The sequence below is a fragment of the Plectropomus leopardus genome, chromosome 13 (assembly GCF_026936395.1).
Source record: "Plectropomus leopardus strain MGB_pleo_1.0 chromosome 13, ASM2693639v1, whole genome shotgun sequence".
In the NCBI taxonomy this organism is placed as follows: domain Eukaryota; kingdom Metazoa; phylum Chordata; class Actinopteri; order Perciformes; family Serranidae; genus Plectropomus; species Plectropomus leopardus.
Genome location: NC_142188.1, coordinates 35,298,514 through 35,322,233, shown reverse-complemented (window position 1 = coordinate 35,322,233; position 23,720 = coordinate 35,298,514). Strand labels below are relative to the sequence as shown.

Sequence of the window (23,720 nt, the reverse complement as noted above, 5' to 3'; positions counted from 1 at the left end):
CTAGTTTGTTTTGGTGCTACTGGAATTTCTTCCTAGTTGTGTAACCACATTTCCTCCAATTGTTTTAAATGTTGTCTCATCAACATTCATTTCTCTGTACAGTTAAAGGTGATCGTATGGTAAGTGATATTTGTTTTACACACAAAATGTCTCCTGAAAATTGTGTCTTTTGTAATAATGACATTGAAAGTATTTGACATTTATTTTAAGAATGCCCTTGGGTTAAATTATTTTGAATGGAAATTGAACAATTCTTTAAAAACACTAACTAGTTCAAGTGTCCTATTTCCTGTTTGTTACTTGACTGAATATGAAAATATGCTCGATTCATGTATGGAATAACCCCCCCAAAAAAAAGAAAAAAAAAAGAATGAAAACAGAGACAGAATGACGTTGTGGAACCGAGGTTGTCTCATTTCGCAGTCTGGCCTGCTCTCTCCTCCCATTTCTTCCTAGCCTCCGACGCTCGCACCTCCTGTGGATGGGATTAGGACGCGAGGAGAGAAGGCGAGTGAGGGAAGCAAGGAAATAGGTTATCATAATATAATGCAACCCCTGTCTTCTGAAAGCCTTCTCTCTCCTCTACTCCTCCGAGTGAATTTAAGCAGTTGATGTGTTTTTCAGCCCTTCGGTCTCAATCGATTTCCGGGTCAAATAAACGTAGAAAGAGGAATCAAAGGAGAATATATGGACGAACCCTTAGTTTTCTCGGTCACGTGACGAGAGAGCAGGCAAGGAAGCAAAAATTGGCATGATGAAGAAGACATATTGCTTAGATGTATTATGTTTGTTGAAACGTAACTTGACTGCACGCTTTTCCACCCGAACTTAACCACTGCCTGTGTAGAACTAGCAACCGGAAGCTGTAATCAGCTGATGGCGGAGGAGCAGCAAGAGAGGTGAGCCATCTTCCCCCGGCAGGGAGATCCGTTCTAACGGAGCCCGGGCGAGAGGGATACTGAAAATCATCTGGGAATCCCGTTCTCATTTTAGGTCAGATAAGATAATAAGACGGCAGCACAACTGGTGTCAGTCGGGAGAAGAGGTATCTGGAGGACTCACTGGAATCTGAGCACCAAAACGGACTGAGGAATAAAGCAGCCTTCATCAGAGAGGAGGCTCCGAAACAAATACCTGAGAGGAAAACAGAAGCTAGGAGCGAGGGGGGGTTAATATCACAATGTTAACCGTATGTAGAAAAATACAAAAGTCGAGAAGATAAACATGTAGTACTTCCAGGGCGGAAGATGTAAAGTGTCAACAGTAAATATAAACAAACAGCCAAGTTACTTAAGCTAGCTGAAGTTAGCCGATTGGAGGTTAGCTTTCTACTGCTAACACAACGTTAGCTAATGGAAGGTAGTTGTACCGAGAGAGAACGGAGGTAAACAGACCTGAACAAACTCGTCGTTGTGTTCAAAACAAAATTTAACCTCAATATAGTGGTACGCGGCGGATGACAGCTGTTTGTGTTTTTTCAGTATGCCGTTATTAGCCTAATTAGCCTAATTAGCCTTTCGGCTAACGTTGCTATGTGTTATCTGCATTATCAGCCCAGCATAATAACATTACACTAGCTCACTAAATGTAGAGCAAAAAAGACAGTTGGCAGTGCTAACGCCAAGTGTTTTGACATCGACTCAGTGAAATATTTTGCAATGAAAGTCATTAAGTACTTCCAGGGTTGGTATAAATGTTAATGTTACAAGAAAATCTAGACATTCAGTGTAGTGTAGTACATTGGCAGAAAAGACTAGGACGCCTGGGTGAAGGAAATCAACTTCTTAAAGATGTTATCACATCGCTAGCCTTAGCCAGCGCTGTTCTAACACATGGCTTATTCGCGTTCTTAGCTGCATAGTGGATGGACGTTTTCAGTTTTGCATTATTAGACAGTAACGATACTTTTGGCTCGTTTGTCTCAGCGGCAGCGGTCGGCAATAACTCAATCAAGAGGAAGACAGGGCCTTTTGTTCGAAGTTATTGGGTGTAAAGGGAGCCACAACTCAGCTAGGCAATACGGAGTAAATTATTAAATCGATCGAAATAACTAATAGTTTTATTAATATATAGCCTAAGTAACCACCTCTAAACACAAGAGAAGCTACGTAAAGATATTTTTAAAATAAAGTTTTGTTTTGTGTGTATATATATATATATATATATATATATATATATATATATATATATATATATATATATACACACACACACACATATATATTCCATAAGACTATTTAAAGGAGACCACCGCATTGTCAGCTTGTATTATGTAGCTGTGTTTGAGGGCCCAGCGGTAAGCCTCTCAGCTGTGTTTTGGTTGCTGGTTGCCTCCCCTCCCCCAGTCTCGAGACTCTTGTTGGACACTGTTTGCAGAGTTTTCTCTTGATTTTACATCAATGATATGCTGTGGCCTCAAGTCGCAGTCCTCTGGACTCAAAAGCATTTTAAAGTGGATGTAATGGAACTGATGTTCGCCGAGTGGGAGGATGGGGAAAGGTTCTCCTTTGAAGACTCGGACCGGTTCGAGGAAGACTCTCTGTGCTCCTTCATCTCAGAGGCCGAGAGCCTCTGTCAGAATTGGAGGGGATGGAGGAAGCAGTCTGCTGGACCCAACTCCCCAACTGTCAAGATTAAAGGTTGGAGAAGGACATACTTTAAAACGCACAAATTTCCATTCTTTTTAAATATTTAAAATAGTCCGTGTATTTCCTAAGGAGTGTAAAAGTGAACCAATGTTAACCAGAATCACTTATAGTTTGTTGACACATTAAATAAATTTGACTGTTAACAGTTAAAAACAAGGACAATAAAGCTAAATAAGGTTTACTAAAGATATATAAATATATAGAAAAGGTGTTTAGACATATATCTATATATCAATATATGTATGTATGTGAATACGTATATACATACATACATACATATGTGTGTGTGTGTGTGTGTGTGTGTGTGTATTGTGAGTACACACACGCACACAGACACGTGTGTCTGTGAAATGTGACGACATGACCACAATACAGCACTCCAGTGATCTTTTTTTTCTGTCTGTGGACATGGATGTTAGTGTCTCCCTGGCTAGCTCATCAAAAAGCCAGCAGGATTTTTGCATTTGATTTTGGGTCATTACAGAAAAAAAGATCTGTGCCAAAAAATGTTTATAATACCTACATGTTTTGTTCAGCAAGATTATCTTCACAAATGAGCACCTCTTTCGGGAACTTGATGCCAGAAGTAAATGCTAATGTTAGGTTATAAATGAACTACACTATGGTCCAGGGGTTTTCTTGCGTTTGAGAACATCCTCTTTTGATGCTTTTTTATGCACTCCTTTTGCTATTCACAAACTCTTCAGAATAGGGCTGCATAAAGTAATTAAAATGAGCTGCAACATTGAAGTGATGTATAATATTGTAAATATGTGGTGTGCTCTATCAAAAGCAGCTGGAAGATGAAACCGCTCATTTCTAGATAAGGGAAGTGTGGATTTATGTCAACATCTCGATTTTTGGTCATTTGGGGTTTCAGTGGATCTTAAATAATGTCTTGGCATTCATAATACAAATCTATTATCCCCAAATTTAGCCAATATTTGACATTTTGACGATTATCTGTATCGGCGTATTATTTTAATGATCGCTGATAAAATTAATGAAAAAGTGCAAAGAAATTGTCAACATGGAGGAACTTTTACATTGTAAAACCTTAGGGAGCTATTTTTATTCATTCATTTTTTATTTACATTTTTACTGAACTTGAAAACTTGAAAACAAGTTGCAGGGAACTTGATCATATGATGTTGACTGTTTCATTTTTGGTTAAACATTTGCTAAAGGCATTTGAGTAGGTTTTGTGTTGGAGTTTGTTATATTCCAAATTCTAAATTTTATTATTATTGTAATTGCATATCAGTTCGAATATAGGATATCTTTCTCATTAAGTACAAATAATCATTATTGGTATCAGCCCTGAAAAACCAATATTGGTTGACCCCCAATTTGAAGTTTGTAAAGGATGACAAATTAGCAGCCGACTCCTGACAGCTCCACTCTGGTCCTGCACCACTCTCCCTCCTTCCCGAGGTTATGAATGTCGGCTTATAGTAACAAGGCAGGGTCTGGTGTTGTGTTGAAGACTTTTTCCCGGCTATATGTGTTACCCGTACCCAAACCTGACCCAAACCCTCTAAGGGACATTTATCAGAGGAGGTGGGTGGCTGGGGTGTGACTTTTCGTTTTTAAATTTTCATTTTACCCTTCCTAAACCTATAAATATATTTCCTAATCAGCCCCCCCCCATAGTATTTATAGTATTTATATATATATATATATATATATATATATATATATATATATATATATGGTAAAACAGAATGAAACAGTTCAACCTACTGTTAAGTCACTCTTAAATATTGTAATACATCTTATAAGGTTGTTGAGCTCAGTCAGCTCAGTGTTTTTACTAATGTGATAATAGAATCAAGGAAAATTAATGCACAGATTTCTTGTAGTGTTTTGCTTCTCACCCCACTGACTGAGCTGATCTTCCTCTTTTCTGTGGTCTTCCTCAGATGGTCAGGTGATTCCACTGGTGGAGTTGTCAGCAAAACAGGTAGCATTCCACATCCCTTTTGAGGTGGTGGAAAAGGTCTACCCCCCTGTCCCAGAACAGCTCCAGCTGCGCATTGCTTACTGGAGCTTCCCAGAGAATGAGGAGGACATCAGGTGAGAGCACCAATAACCCAAATTGTTTTTCTTCACCTCCTATTTGGGATGTGCTGGTTGACATTCCTGTGAACTACTGACAGTGGAATTTTATGAATCCCTATCAGCCAACCCATTTACTGAGAGAAGAGAGTGTAAAATATTCTATGAAATGTTTACACACAGTAAGTCTCTGTGATAATCACTGAAAAGAAAATGCCCTGCACACTGACTCCAAATCACAAAACCTGGTTTGGAGTTGGTGTGCAACAACAATGCTGTTTTCGAATAGCCTTGCAATCTGTGTTATGTGTTTACTGCTGTATTATGTTCCTTCTGTTGTGTGTAGAATCCACAATTGAATGTGGTAATGTACAACTTTTTTAAAAACATTTTAAATGATTCTAACTTAGTTATAAGTGAGTTTAAACTCTGATATTTTATTTTGCCAGTCGATTCATCATCTGACAAGGTTTCCCCCAAATGCTGAAATCATCATTTGGGTAATTAGTCAACTGGATACTGACTAAACCTCATGATAATGGGGATGTTAATCTGGAGGCTATATAATAAAATATAATAAAACCAAAAATGATATCTACCAATAAAACCAAAAATCATTTTTAAAAGGCCCAAAAGTTATCTTTCTTTGAAATTCTTAATTTTTAAAATAAATTAATAAGTAGTAAGTAAATAAATAAGTAGTAAATGTTTTTGGTGTCATTTGAAAGAATTTATACAACTTTAAACATAGCTCGAACCTCTTCTATTATTATTATCTTGTATATTTAGTGGCAACATTTCTCTTTAAGTATAGTTTAATTTATATCCCGAAACTGCGCTGTATTCCTTTTAAACATTGCTATAATGGGGGAACTAATATGTGCACATTAGTTATATATAATAAGATGTAATCTACGGAAAGAGAGAGTGTATGTTCAATTGTAACATATTTGATTCCTGCAATGGTGGGATTGGATTGGATGGAAATGGCTAATGGCTCAATCGCAAGTGCAAAGAGTGAAGGTGAGCTTGGACAGCCTTGCTGGCAGCCTCTGGATAACAAGAAAGTGTTAAGACAGGACATAATTTGTTAAAATGTTGGCTTTGGGAGCATTAAATAGTGTTTTAACACACTGAATACATTTCTCTCCAAAGTCCATGGCCTTCAGGGTCTGGAAGAGGAAGCATGGCTCAATTCTGTCAAATGCCTTGTTTATAGATATTATTAGCATAGGTTTTCCATTCTTTTGGGTAGCATCTAGTATATGGAGTAGTTGCTGCACATTGTCCACTCCATGTCTGATCTTGACAAACCCTGTTTGGTTAGCATGAATTAACTTTGGTATAATATCTAATAGTCTGAGGGCAATTGACTACGATAAAACATTATAATCTGCATTTAGGAGGCTGAGGGACTTGTATGAGTCCCACTTCTGTTTGTCATTCCCTGGTTTGGGGAGCAGTGTGATTGTTGCTACTTCCAACGAGTCATTTTTCTATTTTCCAGAGCTTCTTTATTCATATTTGTAAGAGGGGTCAGTAATTTCTTAGAGGAAGGTTTGTAGTACTTAATGGGGAAACTGTCTGGTCCAGGAGCCTTATTTTTTAGAGATTTGATGGCTCAGAGGACCGCTATCTCTGATATGTCAGTGTCAAGTTGTTTTTTTTAATCACCATTCTGTAATCTGGGGAGAGGTATTCCTTCATATGTCTTTTTGCTCAAATGTTTTCGTCATACTGCTCAGTTTTATATAGATCTTTGTAAAAGATTTTAAATTCTACATTTACAGTTACTGAGTCATCAAGTTATCTACCGTCCCCTGTTAATATCGAGTGTATAAATGTGTCAGATTTCACCCTCTTAATTTGCCATGCTAATAATTTGTTCATTTTATTTCCCAAAATCCTGATGAGCGATGCTCACAATTTAAAGTCGATCTACACATATTATACATAAAAACGTAGGAAAACTTCTTCCAGTCGCACATATGTATTTGTGGAAGCAAACAGTTTACATATCTGGCTCAGTAAGCCTCCAAATGAGAGGAGAGCCAAAAAAAAAATCCAGATTTACTCCAACACAAACTGAGATGAGTAATTTCTGGAAATTGGCTGACAGTACCTGTTTTTTAATTCAAGATTTTGCCCACATTTTTTGACATTTTCTGGACAAACACGATATGTCTGCATTCAGGAGCTTCTCCTCTCTCTGGTCAATGTGTTATATTTTTCTGTTTTATTTATTGTGGTTTTTCAGGAAAATATAAGACAACAGATACACATACAAAGTTTACATAAACAAAAACAACCAAGGCACAAAAAACTAAACAGAACAAAACAAATATTAAAAACACACACATCTCATATGATTCTTAGGTAGCAATTGTGTTGTGTCATTACATTGTTTAAATACATTCCTTCATGTTCTCAAATGTTCATATATCTTGGTAGGTGGCTTTCAAGAAATTTAGTAAATTGTCCCCATATTTGAAAGAAACTGAGTATTTTTTAACTTTTTTTTAGCGTAAATCAGTTATTCCATTTTTTTCCAATTAACATTTAGAGAGACTTTTAGACCAGTAACTGACTGTTGGCATTCCAGTGCTTTTCCAGTCCAGGCTGTTGAAATACAGTATTTAACCTGAAATGACCATCGAGTAACAACCTTGTTTTTTTTTTTTTTTGTATCTGAAAGATTAAGTTCGGGTGGAAAAAGCCCAAGGATGAATGTCCAAGGGCAGACAGGTAGCTTAATTGAGATAATATCAGATGTATAGTGCATGTCCTTTTCCCATTTTTAAAAAACGATTTTGGGCAGCTCCAAAGACATTGAAATAATGTACCTTCTTCTAGACCACATTTAATACACAGATCAGAATGTTTTTTTTATGAAAGCCATGCAACAGGAAGGAAGTTATATATGTATGAATAATCCATTTAAATTGCATTCACTTAAAGGTATAAATAGTCTGACTTTGTGCATTTTGGCAGACTATTTTCCAGTCATCCTCAGAATTTTCTTCATATAAGTCTCCAGCCCAAGCCAGCCTCTTATTGTTGGAGGATTCTTTGGAGTTATCTACAATAAGTTTATACAGAAGGGAAACCTGGCTGTGACCTTCAAGATTGTCTAGTATGTTTTTTTCAAGGCTTGACAGAGGGGGTCTGCAAGGAGATTGTTTAAGCGCTTTGGAGGAATAATGTACTTTCTTTGCAAATTAGTGAAACTATAGAGCATATCATTTTCCTTATACAAGTCCATAATTTTGCTGACCACCCTTTATGCCCACGATGTGAAGCCAGGGGTCATCTCTACCTGGAGAAAATCTGTGGTTTCCCCATATCGGTGTAAAGCCATATATCTGACACTATATTTAAGTGTGCTTGTATTATGTACCAGACTATTATAGTGTTCCTGACAAATGGATAATCAGTACCTTTTAGTAGGTTTTTTAGTGAGTTGGAGTACAAGTACAACTGTAAAGGTAAAGAAGATGTAGTGACACTTTCAGTTGTGACCCAGGGTATTGTCGAGCCGTCTGTGAACCAAAACATGGGTGCTCTGATTTGTGCGGCCCAATAATACTAGAGAAAATTTGGAATTTGGAGTCCTCCTCTTTCATAGGGCCAATATAATAAGATGAGACTAAGTCTAGTGCATCGGTTTTTCCAAATAAAGTAAGTTATTATTTTTTTTCAATTTAGAGAAAAGGTTAGATGGAGGATGTAAAGGAATAGATCTAAAATGTTTGGTAAAACGTTCAATTAAAGACATGGGCAGCTCCAACCATCTTTTTAGAGATTCTGATGTGGATAGTATGATTGGCTTCTAGTTCTCTGGAACTAGTTCATTTATATCTGGGGTGACCTTTATCCCCAGATAAGTAAAACCGCAAGGTGAATTGTGAAAGGCATCCCCAAATGGTGGACTGTCTTTTTAAGGTAAAAAAACTTTGCATTATTGACTTTATAGCTTGAGGAACTCCCAAAGGATTTCAATAGTTCTGTAAGTGTTGATAGAGACTGTGTAAGATTTTTTCGAAAAAGTATTATATCATCAGCAAAAAGGCCGATATGACGATCATAATTTCCAATTGTTATCCCTGTTATTAGCGGATGAGATTTCATTGTCATTGCTAGCGGTTCTATTGATAGTACAAACAACAAGGGTGAAATGGGGCACCTCTGGCGAGTTCCCCTTGACAGACTAAACGGTTTAGAGATAAAGGTGTTGGTGAGGATTTCAGCGCTAGGATCGGAATATAGCATAGTTATCCATTTCAGAATATTTTCACCTAGGCCAAATCTTGGCAATATTTCAAATAGATCCAGCCACTCCACCCTGTCGAAGGCTTTCTCCACAACCAGGGATAGAATGGCTGTGTCTGGACTTTCTTTTTCATTTTAGATAACATTGAGCACCCTTCTCAAATTATGAAATGCCTGCTTGCCTCTGATAAACAAGGTACAAGGTAGGTTTATTGTCATTTTTCTTAAATGTGGTTTGAGAAGAAATGAAAATGGAATTGAGCAGTCTCACAGCCTGGGGAAAGATGCTGCTCCATAGTCTGGTGGTTCGGCAGCGGAAACTTCTGTATCTTTTTCCAGATGGCAGGAGGGGGAACAGACTGTGGCTGGGCTGGGGTGGTTGCTGTCTTTCAGTATCCTTTGGGCTCTGTGCAGACACCTCACCTCACCAAGGTCACTGATGCTCTGTAAATGCGAACCAGTGATGTTTTGGGCAGTTTTAATCAACCGCTATAGAGCCTTCCTGTCCTGGTCTGTGCACGAACCATGCCAGTTTGCAATGTTTCCCTTCAGTATGCTTTCTATTGCTCCAATGTAGAAGTTAACTAGGATCTTGCTCTGGAATTTAGTCTTTCATAAGTTTCTGTAGGAAGTAGAGCCATTTCTGTGCTTTTTTTTAACCTGGGTGGTTAACCTGGGTGTCCTGGGTGCACCACTCTGTAAAATTGTGGATTTCCTCCTGGTATGAGCGCTGAACGATGATTGTGTTGTCGTCCACATACTTTACAATAGAGTTCTCCTGATGTCTGCGAGTGCAGTCATGGGTGAACAGTGTTGAGCACTACTGCAGAGTAGGTGTGACTGCCAATTTGAACTCTCTGGGGTCTGCATGTGAGGAAGTCCAGTATCCAGTTGCAGAGTGTTGTACTGAAGCCCAGAGTGTTAAGTTTTCCAATCAGCGTCATAGGAGACATTGTGTTGAATGCTGAGCCAAAGTCAACAAAAGGCATCCTGATGTCGCTGTTCTTCTTTTCCAGCTGACTGAAGACTGATTCAGACCATTCTGATCTGCATGTACAAGTGTCGGCAAGAATCTCTCTAACCTCATTGCTGTAACTTTGGCTACAAGCTTAGTATCTGAGTTTAAAAGTGATATGGGCTAATATGATTCACATTTAAATGCTAATTTGACAGGTTTCAAAATGAATGTAATAGGGTCCCGGAGAGAGATGGTGGCAAGGAGTTTGACCTGAATGTCTCTTTTAGCATGCTTAAGAAGGGGGGGGGGGCAGCCTATCTTTAAAGGTTTGTGTATATTAACAAGGAGCCCATCTGGGCCTGGTGCTTTTCCTCCCTTCATACATGCAAGGGCATCGTATAGCTTGGGAAATCAGGCTTGTCAAGAAATTTGTTTTGTTTGTAGACTGAGCTGATTTATAGAGCTTTTCATAGTATATTTTAAATGTTTCATTTATTCCATTGGGTCCATTGTAATGGTCCCATTAGACTACTCCAATTTTGGAATAATTTTTTCATTCTGGAGATATTATTTTGCCAGGCAAGCAGTTTACCTGCTTTTTTCCAGTGGTCGAAAAATGATTTTTGAAAATTTGTAACGATTGTTTAAGGCTTTCTTTAAAGATCGTTCATTGTAGTCTATCTTAGTATGGTTTATTTATGTTTAAGTGCTGCTCACGTTAAAGTATTCATATTTAAAATTTCACCTTCTAATAGTTTTATTTCATTTTCAATTTCTAACATTTGGTTTTTTAATTATTTTGATTTAAAACTGGTATAGCTAAATATCTGTCCTCTAATATAGGTTTTAAAAGCATCCCATGTAATTAATGGTGAAGTTTCAGATGTATTAACCTGAAAAAACAATTCTGTTTGTGAATCGATAAATTAAATAAGCTCCGGGTCTTGCAGCCACTTGGTATCAAATCTCCACCTAGGAGGTCCATGAAATTCTTTTCTAGTTTTATATTCTAAAGATACTACAGCATGGTCAGAAATGACTATGCTACTGTAACTGCATTTCTCAATACTTGATAGCAAGGTCCTAGAAATCAAGAAAAAAAATCCAATCTGAAAGTCTTACGCGTAGTTTAATACCAAGTGAATTCTTTCTTTTTTGGATTATACTTCCTCCAAACATAAAAGTGCAAACTCATTCATATAGTTAATAATTACTTTCCTTGATGGGAGAAGTCAATATTACTGTTTTGATCAATATCAAACCAACCCCAATATCAAACCAACCCCAATATCAAAACAACCCCAATATTTACCCCCAATAATAATGTCTCCTCACAGTGGGGCAGGTGTTAGGAAGCTGCCACTTACACACAAACACAGAGACATGTTTCTTCGTGTGTGGCTGTGTTCTCCAATACAAAGATGCATGTTAACAAGAAGATAACAGATTTAAGCCTTCAGAAGTTCCAGGTTTAAAACTACCCCCCCTCCCCCCTTTTTCTCTCTCTCTCTCTGACACAAACACACAGACACACACACACACAGACACAGACACACATATAATAAATATTCATAAATATCTCTCTCTGTCTCTCTCTCTCTCTCTGCTGTGAATATCATGTTTAGATTTTTAACATTGCTTTATTAAGAATCCTTCTGTAAAGTTAAAGCTGCAACATGAAAATGTCCTAAATACACACACACAGCTGACTGGTTGACTGTGTCTTTGTCCCTCCTTGTCCATCTTTATACAACTTTTTTCTTTTTATTTTTTTTCTGTGACATATTTGCCTTTACTACTTCTACTACTACTACTACATACAGTAAATGTATAGGTGGAATTTGTACTCTGATCTAATAGCTACTGCTATTTATATTAAGTCAAGAGCTGCAACTATGGATTTTATTTGATAATTGAAACACCGTCTTCTCCACCTCCATTCCTGTAAACAGTCCCCCGGCACAGCAACTCGCATAATAATCACGCAACACAACGAAATGATTATTTTATTAGTTTCCAACACATTTGATAATCGATTATAATCGATTTTCTAGATTTGTTGTTAAGTCCTCAGCGTGGAAGCAGGCTGTCAAATTTTCTGGAGAAATTTTCTAGTTCAGTCTACTATTCTGTTATGACATGCTATGTACATTCCTTTGTAAGCATAACAGCTACAGGACTCAGACATTTTCAGGCTTTTGAAAAAACACTTTCAGCAAGACACTATCTAAAAGTACAATGTTCTTCATCTTTTATGCATTGTTCATTCACCTTTACTGCAATGCCATGTTGCGGCAGCTTTTCAACATTCTATATAAATTCTACTTTTTTACATTATTGCTGTCATTAAACTTTTCAGTAACATTTGTACTGAACAAGCCCACTCCCACTTTACTAAGTACTCAAACTGCTTTGTCTCATTAGAATAAATTTGAGCCAACAATGGAGTGTAGTATCAACTCAAACCTCAACACATTCCGCATCTTTTTACATTTTTGGTATTATTTGACTTTTCATGACATTTGTACTCATAATACCCATTTCTATTTATCCCTTCTACTTCACCTCATTTTTACACATTAAAGCCAGCAATGCAGTGTAAATTCAGTGTGTCACTGAATCCTCCCTAATATGATGTTTTTTTTTTTTTTACTTTAAATACATTTTGACATCATCTAAACAGGATAGATGAATAAACAGGACTTACCACTGTGGAGATACTCAGTTTTGTGATTCACCTGCCAATTTGTTTCTCTTTATCCTCCCTTCACATTTTTCTTCTTTTTCTCTCTCTTCCTGTCTCTCTCACTGCCCCTGTCCATTCTCTGTGGGTCCTCTCGCCCTCTCTTTGCCTCTGTCCTCCTCCTGCTGCAGGTTGTATTCCTGCTTAGCTAATGGGAGTCCCGATGAATTCCAACGTGGAGAACAGCTCTACAGGATCAGGGCGGTCAAAGACCCCCTGCAGATTGGTAGGTTTGGATGTACCTCTTATTGTACATAGATAGGCACAGCTTTCATTCCTATTGTAAACTATAACAGCATCGATGATATTTTGCTCAGTATGGCATACCAGTCAACTACACTTCAAGAAGAATTCCAGTATTTTTCAACCTGGGCCCTATGTTTACATGTATTGATGTGTGAATGATTCGGACTCAACACGGGTCTTGGAATCGCTCCAGTAAATCAGCTGAGCTGCGACACATCCTCATCAGTTTTAACGTAATCCTGTGTGGGGCAATTGCATTTGGCAAAGTTTCGCCCATCAACAGTGTTTTTCTCATTGGCATGCTCATATTATTATATTAAGAGTCGGAGATGATAGTAACTGAGAGTAACCTTTGTGTTAACCCAGAAACAGTCTTGTCCAAGTTGAAGTCTCGCAGTGAAATCTTGATTTACTGCTGCGTTCTATGAGGATGCTGGCGGATGTTGCTATGAAAGGGTGGAGAGTAGAGTTTGTTGCGTTGGAGTTACAGGTATCCAGGAGATATCAAAGAGCAATGATTAATGTTTGTGCATTTTCTAATTGTACCAACAACATGTTGTTGATGTTGCTATGAGACAGCTGGAGTGTGGAGTTGGTTGTTTACAGAGAAGAACTACAGAATAGTCGTTATCAAGGTCATGGTTGAAGATTTCACGATGTCGATGATTTCGATGTCACCAACATGGATGTCACCAACATGGATGAGCAGTTTGAGTATGATGGCCACCCCTATCTCTTTGAGTCAGAACATACAGCTGAAGAATTTAGAGAAACTGAAGACCAAGCAAGACAGCGAGAGGGGCAAAAGGCCAGAGAAGCAGCTGCGTTCAGAAATTTGGTGGTGTTTGTGTGTGTGCTGTGAGCCCATGGCTACAGCAAAAGAAAGCCTTTGTTGCCAAGAATGGGATTTGTGAAACACCATTGGCTGTGATGTTTCCAGAGACGAGACCACAGAAAGTCCCCCACGTTGTATCACTGCAGTGGAGGATTTTCCCCTTCTTTATCAACTGGGCTGAACTAGAGACTTTTTTTCATGCGCCCAAAATAAACTGGAAGAGGCAACCAAGACCACAGGGACCAAACAGGCAACTATATGTTGAGTAAGTGCTGTAAATTTATTTACATGCAATATATATGTATATATATATACGTATAGATAGATATAGATATAGAAACTGTTTGTGGGTCAACACCAAGGTTACTCTTGGTCACTATCGTTTCTGACTCTTAGTATAACAATAAGAGCACGTCTGAGAAAAACAAACACTTTTGAACGACAAAACTTTGCTATATTCAATTGCCCCACAGGATTACGTTAAAACTGTTGAAGATGCGTCGCAGCTGCTGGCTCAGCTGATCTACTGGAGTGATTCCAAGACCTGTGGTAAAAAAGAATCATTCAAATATCCAAACATGGAAAACATAGAGTGAAAAATACCGGAATTCCCCTTTAAGCTTGTAGTTGTGACAGGTACCAGTTGAGTAACGTTTGATATTAAGCCATTCCATTCACTTCCGTGGTATCTATAAATTGTATATTGTATAGTTAGTACATTACAAATTTCTGTAACAGCAGCCCATTTCTATAATCAATACATGGTAAATTCATAAAATTTAGTGTGTTAAATAAAACAGTACAGAGTTCAGAAAGTGTTTTTATGTCCTTGTCCAACCCATTCCTGCTGTTTTCCCTAATTCTGTGTTTGTCTGTCTCCCTGTGAATTTCACTACACTATTTCGTTACACCAGGCTTCCATCTCAGTGCTACAGTGGTTTCCAGTCAAGCTGGTCAGTCTAAAGGGGCCTACAATGTGGCGGTCATGTTTGACCGCTGCCGCATTACTTCCTGCAGCTGCACCTGTGGTGCTGGTGCCAAATGGTGTGCCCATGTGGTGGCGCTCTGCCTCTTCAGGATCCACAATGTGAGTTTATGTTTCCACAAACAAATTCTATAACCATTTCATCACATCAGTTGATACTCTTTTATCAGCAGAAAACCAAACAAAAGTATTCATTGACCACAGGATGTATCAGACACAGCATCAACATTAGAAGAGAAGGAAATGGGTCAGTCTTGACAGAAAATTGACAACCACACAAAGTTATGGTCAGGGGAAATACCAAAAAAAATGAATAATTGGATAGCATGGGTTTTGGTCATACAAGATAAGCAACTTAAAAACATCACTTTGACTCTCGCTTTGGATTTATGATGGGCAATAATGTTTTTTTTAAGGAACCTTTAAAGCTATATAATGATCATTTATTTAAGAACAGGACTAGGTTAAAACCTAGTATATGGCTGGACCGTGTACAGTGGTTCTCAACATTTCTCCTTCAGGGACTTCTTTATTTTAATTTTGATTTAGTTATCTTTGCAGAAAGTTATGAAATACTGGCCTACTGTTTATTTTATACATATTTTTTAAAGTTTTTAGCACCCCTTAAGATCAAGAAGGCCTTAAGACCCTGGGGCCCCCAGGTTGAGAACCGTTGGTGTAATAAAAGTGTTGTTGCAGTCCAGTCCAAAGTTCATGTAGCCTAAATACATGTTTAAATGGAGACCAGTACACCTAACGTTGGACACAGTCACACAGCGGGGGAGAGCTGCTTTGTCTGGAGTTGTATCTGCTGACCATTTAACACATCTTCCCTTGTGAATCATCCTGTCGCCCCTGATAACCAATCAGAATTTTTTTGTCATTATGGCAACACTAACATGTAATATTCACTTCAGTTTCCATGAGTGTCAGATTTTCTTCTTCTCTTATTAAGGGCAGCGCTACCCGTTCTGACTCTGTAACACATATTAATTAATAATGCTTTAAATGTAAGGCTCGTGTCTTACAGACACAGCTGCTGCTCAAACAGACTGATGAGATGATCCTCTCTCCTCAATCCAAAGCTGGACCGCGGATAGCTTGTCAGGTCTCCAGCTTGCTATTTCCACCATGCTGCCATTCTACAGTGGTTACAGAAAATGATAATTAACTTTATAGTAATCCAGGACTGTCAGCATCTGTCAGTCTGTCCACCGTGTTCATGCCTGTTATTTTGAAAGAGCAATGACTAGTGGGGAAACAGAACTTTACATCATCAGTCACACTGAGCAGTGGTGCAAACTCACCCACTCACTCACTCACTCAGAGTTTCCCATTTAAACGGCTGGCTGTACATGCTGCGATACCTGGTTACTTTTTCCAAATGTAAAACTATAAAAAGGCAAGTAGAGTAGAGTAGAATAGAACCAGTACAATGTAGTGGAAACACGCCATATGAGAGCGTTGTATAGAGGGAACTGTAAGCCTCTCTGGCTGACCTGAGCTTGAGATACAGCGAATATGATGCCTGGGAATGTTAAACTTGTCTTTTATTTTAAAGAATGCGCACAGATATAATGTACTTGTTAGCTAAGGTAGTCCTGCCTTCTTGATGCTCCTAGACCTGTCTGCTGCCTTTGACACCGTAGACCATGAAATTCTCCTATAGCATCTTGAGCATTATGTAGGCATCACAGGCTCTGCCCTCTGCTAGTTCAGGTCCTACCTGGCAGAGCAGACCTTCTCTGTGCGGTTAGGCCACATTTCCTCCAATGTGGCCCCGCTGACCTGTGGAGTCCCTCAAGGCTCCATCTTGGGTCCTATCCTTTTTCTTTTGTGTATGCCACTTGGGGGTGTTGTTTCAGAAACATAACATTTCTTTTCATTGCTAGCCGGACAATGTCCAAATTTACATCCCACTAAGGTCGCCAGGCTAGGATTCTATTCAGACTTTTCATGGTTAGCGAAGTTAAATTATGGATGAGTGCAAACTTTCTCAAACTTAATTAATCTAAGAAGGAAATCATCCTGTTCAGAGGAAACACCTCCACAACCTGCTCTACTGATATCCTGGGCCCTCTGAGTTCCAACTTTCAGTCCGTCGTTAAAAACCTTAGTTTTATTTTTGATATTTTTGATTTGATAAGCAGATCAGTGCCATTGTAAAAACAAGCTTTTAACAACTCCGTCTTTTAGGAAAGACCAAGTGCTATTTGTCAAAGGTTGATCTTGAAAAGACTGTCCATGCCTTTATTACATCTAGATTAGATTACTGCAACTCCTTGTACACTGGCTTGGACCAGTCATCTATCAACTGCCCTTAGCTTATCCAGAACGCTGCTGCTCGACTCCTTCCTGGCAAGAAAAAGCGCGACCACATCACACCAGTTTTAGTGTGCCTTCACTGGCTCCCGGTCTGCTTTTGCAATGTTTTTAAACTTCTTTCAATCGTTTTTAAAGCCCTCGATGGTCTTGCCCTTCTGTACCTGTCTGAGCTCTTGCATCGTCACTTCCCAACCAGACCGTTAAGGTCCTGTGACCAGCTGCTGCTGGAGATCCCCAAAACCAGACTGAAGACTAGAGGGGACAGGGCCTTCGCAGCGGTTGCCCCTAGACTCTGGAACAGTCTCCCCCTCCATATTTGAACCTCCCAGACCCTAGAGGCTTTTAGATCTTCCCTAAAGACCCATCTCTTCTCCCTGGCATTTCATAAAAGAGCACACAAATCACAGGCACTGCAGTTTTTCTTCTTTTACTGTTTTCATTTCGCTGTTTTAATTTTATTGTTTTTTTTATTGTAATCTATCTGTTTATTTACTTTTTATGTATCCTATGTACAGCACTTTGATCGACTGCTGTCTTCTTAAAGGTGCTTTATAAATAACTAAACTTAAACTTAAACTTAAACTTAACTTGTTAACTGAGGTCACTGGGTTACTGGTTCTCATTATAGTGTGTGTTTGTGTGTGTATGTGTGTGTGTGTGTGTGTGTGTGCATGCGTGTTTGTGTGCATGCAGGCATCAGCAGTATGTTTGAGAGCTCCAGTTTCTGAGTCTTTGTCCAGGCTACAGAGGGACCAGCTTCAAAAGTTTGCTCAGTACCTCATCAGTGAGCTGCCTCAGCAGGTAACATCCACCTGTACCAGATGTTAAAGGCAAAGTTTAGTCTTTTCAATCTAGACACAATTTTCCCATATTTTTGTAATTGAGTGACTAAAGAAAATAACAGTTTTTGAAATAGGTCCAGTATTGAGCGAGTGCGAGAATAAAAGCTGAATCTCTGTAGGGATCATTTCCATAAATTGTCAGACACTTAGAATAATAATCTGAGCTTTTCAGAGATAAAACACTTTTAACTGAAGTAAATTGACAGTGTGAAAATGCCCTGAATTGTTACATGCAACCTGTTTCTCTCTAATACTGGACCAGTTTCAACATATTTTAAAGTCCTTTAGACGCAAAAAAGGAAAAAACAGAAGAAAAAGGGTCTAGGCTGAAATACACAAAACTTAGCCTTTAACTCAAATAACCAAAATATTGAACAAAATGCAAGTATGATACTTAAACGATTTATGCTGCATATATGTCGAAGCAAGTTTCATTCAGTTTTGTGTCTCCAGATCCTACCCACAGCTCAACGGCTGCTGGATGAGCTGCTGTCCTCTCAGTCTACTGCCATCAACACTGTGTGTGGAGCTCCAGGTATAGTGGAAGTAATGACAATGGATTGTTGTCAATCTGTTTTCATTACCTTGAGCTGTCCTGATGTGCAGTCTGATATTATTGCCAAAGGAGAACTTTTTATCATTTCAGTCAAACTTTTCTCTGGAAAAAGAAAGTGAAAGCTTAAACTATCATTACATGATGTGTGTAGACCCGACAGCAGGCCCTTCAGCGTCTGATCAGAGCACCTGGTATTTGGATGAGTCGACCCTCAGTGACAACATCAAAAAGACTTTGCACAAGTTCTGTGGGCCCTCGCCTGTTGTCTTCAGGTAGGCACTGCCTGTCTTACAAAATGGTTCCTTAAGCATTTCTGGGAGGCTTTAGCAGGAATATTTTACATTTTAGGATTATACCCAAACACTTCACGAACTTTCACATGCTGTCCAGAAACTATGAACAATACAAAAAATAGCTTCATCTTCTTGAGTCTTTATTTTTACTCTACTATTTTACTTTCACTCCCTCTTTCTTTTTGATTGATGTCCATCAATGTTACTTGACTAAAGTCAGTGCTGTTTGTTTGTGTACCACAGTGACGTAAACTCCATGTACCTTTCGTCCACGGAGCCGCCAGCTGCTGCTGAATGGGCATGCCTACTAAGACCTCTAAGGGGCCGAGAGCCAGAAGGAATCTGGAACCTTCTGTCCATCGTCAGGGAGATGCTTAAGAGACGAGACAGCAATGCAGCCCCACTGCTTGAGATTCTCACTGAGCAGTGCCTCACCTATGAACAAGTATGTCCTTACACGACCCAAGCTTCAGCTGCTAAAAGTAAACCACTGCAAAGTTTAAAAACTACAGACGTGGGCATGTTGGTGTTTAAGTAGAGTTGAAAAGTTAAAACTGTTCTTGTAGACATGGTATCAGACTTAAAAGTATACTGTGCAGGGTTTTTGTAAAAGAAAAACAAACTACAAAGACTCACACAGAAGTAATCTCTCAATTATTACTTACAACCCAGTAGAAGTGTGTGGGAGTGTATGAATCTGCAGAGCCCCTACCCTCTGTCAGCTTTTACTCTTCTTTTGCCGTGACCTTTATGGCCTGCAGCCTTTTGGTAGTGTTATATAGTCCTCAGCCAATAATGCAGGCAGGGCACAAAATACAATCTGCATATACACGGAAGTGCACGTAAAAATTGAGCTGTGTACATATTTTTGAACTCTACATACACTGGTGCAGGTAACCTGGTACAGCCACCAGTTCTGATGCACTGACTATAAGACTCATGCAGCAGACACTTCAAACCCTCTCACGCCACTATTTCTGGACACTATTCACATAGTGAAAAGCAAATTTATAACTGATAACCTCACAGCATGAACAGAGGACACTAACAGCACACAGAGAAAAATGACGGAGCAGCAGAGAGCATCAGCACGACTTTAAAAAACAGTGGCCAGGGTGGCTGTTGCAGCTGCATCACAGTGAGCACAGTTTTTATCAGACACTCACTCCGGATCGTCTTCCTGCTCAGTTTCACCTGAAGTTGGCAGTAGTGGTTAGCTCATCTCCCAGCCCTAGCATTTTTCTGCTGGGGGCTTACTTCAGGATAAATAATATATTTTAGTATAGATAACATATAATCAACATTTTTTCATTGGTCTTATGGAGCACACCTATTTTCATAACTCATGAAAAAAATGCCATTCATTTTAGATAAGAACATGTCTACATTTTTTGCAATGAGACCGAGTGGTTCAAATTTAAAATACAAATGTTTCCCTGCACTTGACATGCTTGACACACAGCCTCATTTTGAATTTTACTGCGTCTTCTGATTTATATGAATACTTGCGCGTATCGATTATTTTTCTCAAATATTATATATTCAAATATTATATATTCTCAAATAATCTAATGATTATTTTTTTTGACTAATTTATCAGATGTTCTAAAAAACAAATTCCTTTGTCTAAAAATAATTATATAGAAATAATTATCAATAACTTGTCTTATTATTGTTAAAATTATATTATTCGGTCATCCCAAAAAACAATAATAATAGATGAATATTTAAAAAAAATGTCAAATTTCCACATCACTGCTGTGTTATGATATTAATGATAAAGATAATATTAAAATTATAGACTCTATATGTCAGATGTCTGATAAGGAAAAAGTACTGGACCTCAAACTCAAAGCATTGCTGTGACACATACATTAATTAAATCACTGTATATCATAGTAATTATTTCCCTGAACTGGGGAATTAGAAGGTTAGCTTTGACTTTAGTACATGACTTGTAACTTAAAATTGTTATGACATGGATTTATGCCATCACTGGTGTAATATGGAGTTTAGATCATCACTGGCGAATGCAAGGATGTAACTTTGAGTTGAACATTGGGGGGGTTGAGTGACACAGGCTGCATGAGCCGCTCAGGTAGAGAGACAGATCACTAGTGAAAATATAGCATAAATCACATTTACAACTAGGTTTAGGTTTATTTGTCCAAAGAACACACAGAATAACAAACTATCAAAGGTTTTAACCATAAACCTCAAAGCAATAAGACAACTTTACGATACAACACACCTTACAATCCAACAGGATTGTATAATGGACTTAACCTTGCTTACATTACAGCAAAATGTAATTTTTTGAACTTGCTAACTAAATTTTATATTCTTTGCATTCTTTGCTTTACTGATGATTATCAATACACTAGTGTGTTTTATCTCATTGTCTCTGTGAATTAGCCCATTCTGTGTGGGCACTGCCCTACTTTACGTAAAAGCACCAAAAGTTTGTTTACGCCTTTGCCTAACCCTATTTACTGACACAAAAGACCCAGCATTGTTTTGTCTTTTTTTGTTTACATTTTTTTTACTGTGTGCGTGCCTGTGTGTGTGTACGTGTGTGTTTAGGCTATAACGTGTGGATCACTGTGTGTGTTTGTGTGCGGAGAAACACTGGGCTGGTTTCGGTTCGGTCCGGCGGGTTTTTAGCAGAAACACGGCCACTTTGGACTCTGATCTTTCTTCCTGTGATGCTCTTTTCAGCATGTAGTATAGGCTACACTCACACACACACGTACACACACACTCAGGCGCATTATGCAGGTGTAACATCCAATTGGGTCCGCACCCCGCACTCCGAACCCGGACGAATTATGAAGAACACGCCGCCGTCGGCTCGCCTCAAACACACTAGATCGTGAGATTTCCAGACCACTATATGAGTGTTGCCAACTTTCTGGTAAAATCAGACGACTGTCCAAACTCTCTGGAGACTTTTTTTTATTTAAACTTTCTTGTCAAAGCGAGCGACGAAGTTGATCGAGCCGCCGTAAGCACCGCCCGGTCCAAGCAGCATCTGCCCCACAGCAGCAGCAGGCTGTGTTAAATAACAGCTAAGAGACACAGCACAGCAGAGAGGAGGACTAACTTTCATTCATTCAACATTAGACCACGAGTCAAATGGGGGCGCAGACCAGTCACTTTTTTTTTTTACTGCCATTGAGAAAATCTACCACATTGTCGTGTTTATAATACCTAACATTCATTTTAAATAATTATGATATGATATTGGGGGGGTTGTGGTGGCTGGTTTAAATTATTGGGTGGGTTGCAACCCACCCATCCCCCCCATAAATTACGCCTATGGGCGAATGTATTTTTGCATAAGTTTGGGGCGAGAAAATGACTGCAGTCACAGTCACAGATTATAACAGCATTCTCAGACTGTAGCAGCAGTCACAGACTGTAGCAGCAGTCACAGACTGTAGCAGTAGTCGCAGACTGTAACAACAGTCACAGATTATAACAGCAGTCACAGACTGTAGCAACAGTCACAGACTGTTGTAGCAGTCAACAGTCACAGACTGGTGCAGCTGTAACAGATCATAACAGCATTCTCAGACTGGTGATTCTAAATAATTTCGGTGGGGAAAGGATTAACATAATTTTCAAATAACCGAAATAACTGACAGATATACTGATATAAAGACAGACTGATGTAAAGATTGTGACAACAGTCACAGATTATAACAGCATTCTCGGACTGTAGCAGCAGTCACAGACTGTAGCAGCAGTCACAGACTGTAACAGTAGTCGCAGACTGTAACAACAGTCACAGATTCTCAGACTGTAGCAGCAGTCACAGACTGTAGCAGCAGTCACAGACAGTGGCAACAGTCACAGACCGTAGTACCAGTCACAGACTGGTGCAACAGTAACAGATCATAACAGCATTCTCAGACCGGTGATTCTAAATAATTTCGGTGGGGAAAGGATTAACATAATTTTTAAATAACCGAAATAACCGACATGGGCAAGATTACATCGGTTAGAGGTTCTGAATGTCCGTTTCAAGTGATTTTTGATTAATTGCCCATCCCAAATATAGATCTCTGTTACATTAATGACAGCTTACTAAGTTTTATATATGCCGGTACATTGTGCTGGCAATGTGTCAGACCTCCAACCTTGTATAGAATTTATATGTGGGCTTTCAATAAAAAGGCAGTCGTTCTACTGTTCATTCGTTGACACACACCTCACTTTATTGTCTAACTGCATGTGTCTAGATCATCAGCTGGTGGTATAGTGTTCGGACCTCAGCATCCCACAGCAGTGCCAGTGGCCACACTGGGCGCAGCAACGGCCAGTCAGAAGTGGCAGCTCATGCCTGTGCCAGCATGTGTGATGAGATGGTGGTGCTATGGAGGCTGGCGGTGCTCGACCCCACGATGAGCCCCTGCAGGTTAGACTGGTGACACCAGACCACACACTGCTTTTAGAATAAGAAAGTGAATGAGAATGACTGTAATGAATGAGAATGTGTTGAAATACTGTATCTGCCATTTATAGCAAATTGAACTGAAGACATATTTAAGCTAAGGGTAAATATTAAGTAGAGACTGAAAATAATGACTGTGTATGATGTCTTCCAGGCGTCTAGAATTGGCAGGCCAGCTCAAGCAATGGCACTTGAAAGTTATAGAGATAGTGAAGCGGGGACAACATCGCAAGTCCCTGGATAAACTGTTCCAGGGCTTCAAGCCTGCTGTGGAGTCCTGCTATTTTAACTGGGAAGTGGCCTACCCACTGGATGGCATCACTTACTGCAGCGCTGATAAGAAGAGTGCCACAGTCTGTTGGTCCAGGGCAGTGCAGCACCAGAGAGGAGTCAAAGCTGTTGCAGGACTGGGGGGAGAACCTCTTGAACCAGGAGGGGGGGGCAGAGCTGAATGCGGAGCTGGGGAGATTATAAAGGAAGAGGAAGTGGTCATCCACAGGAGGTAG

General features: G+C 39.2%; 1 protein-coding gene and 1 long non-coding RNA gene across 2 annotated transcripts in view; one reads left to right on the top strand and one right to left on the bottom strand.

The window, feature by feature from the left end:
- The window catches only part of LOC148187765 (uncharacterized), a 10,306-nt gene extending 9,531 nt beyond the window's left edge, over positions 1 to 775 (bottom strand). Inside the window, exon 1 of the long non-coding RNA XR_015778510.1 lies at positions 385 to 775. This is a non-coding gene — a long non-coding RNA (uncharacterized LOC148187765). The remainder of the gene's footprint in view (positions 1 to 384) is intronic.
- Positions 775 to 23,720, top strand: LOC148187764 (zinc finger SWIM domain-containing protein 8-like). Its single transcript, XM_088086780.1, has 10 exons — positions 775 to 2,639; positions 4,571 to 4,724; positions 12,808 to 12,902; positions 14,672 to 14,844; positions 17,761 to 17,868; positions 18,363 to 18,444; positions 18,617 to 18,737; positions 19,002 to 19,203; positions 23,003 to 23,178; positions 23,369 to 23,720. The coding sequence occupies exons 1-10, from the start codon at positions 2,405 to 2,407 to the stop codon at positions 23,718 to 23,720; spliced, it is 1,698 nt and encodes a 565-aa protein (XP_087942906.1). The 5' UTR covers positions 775 to 2,404.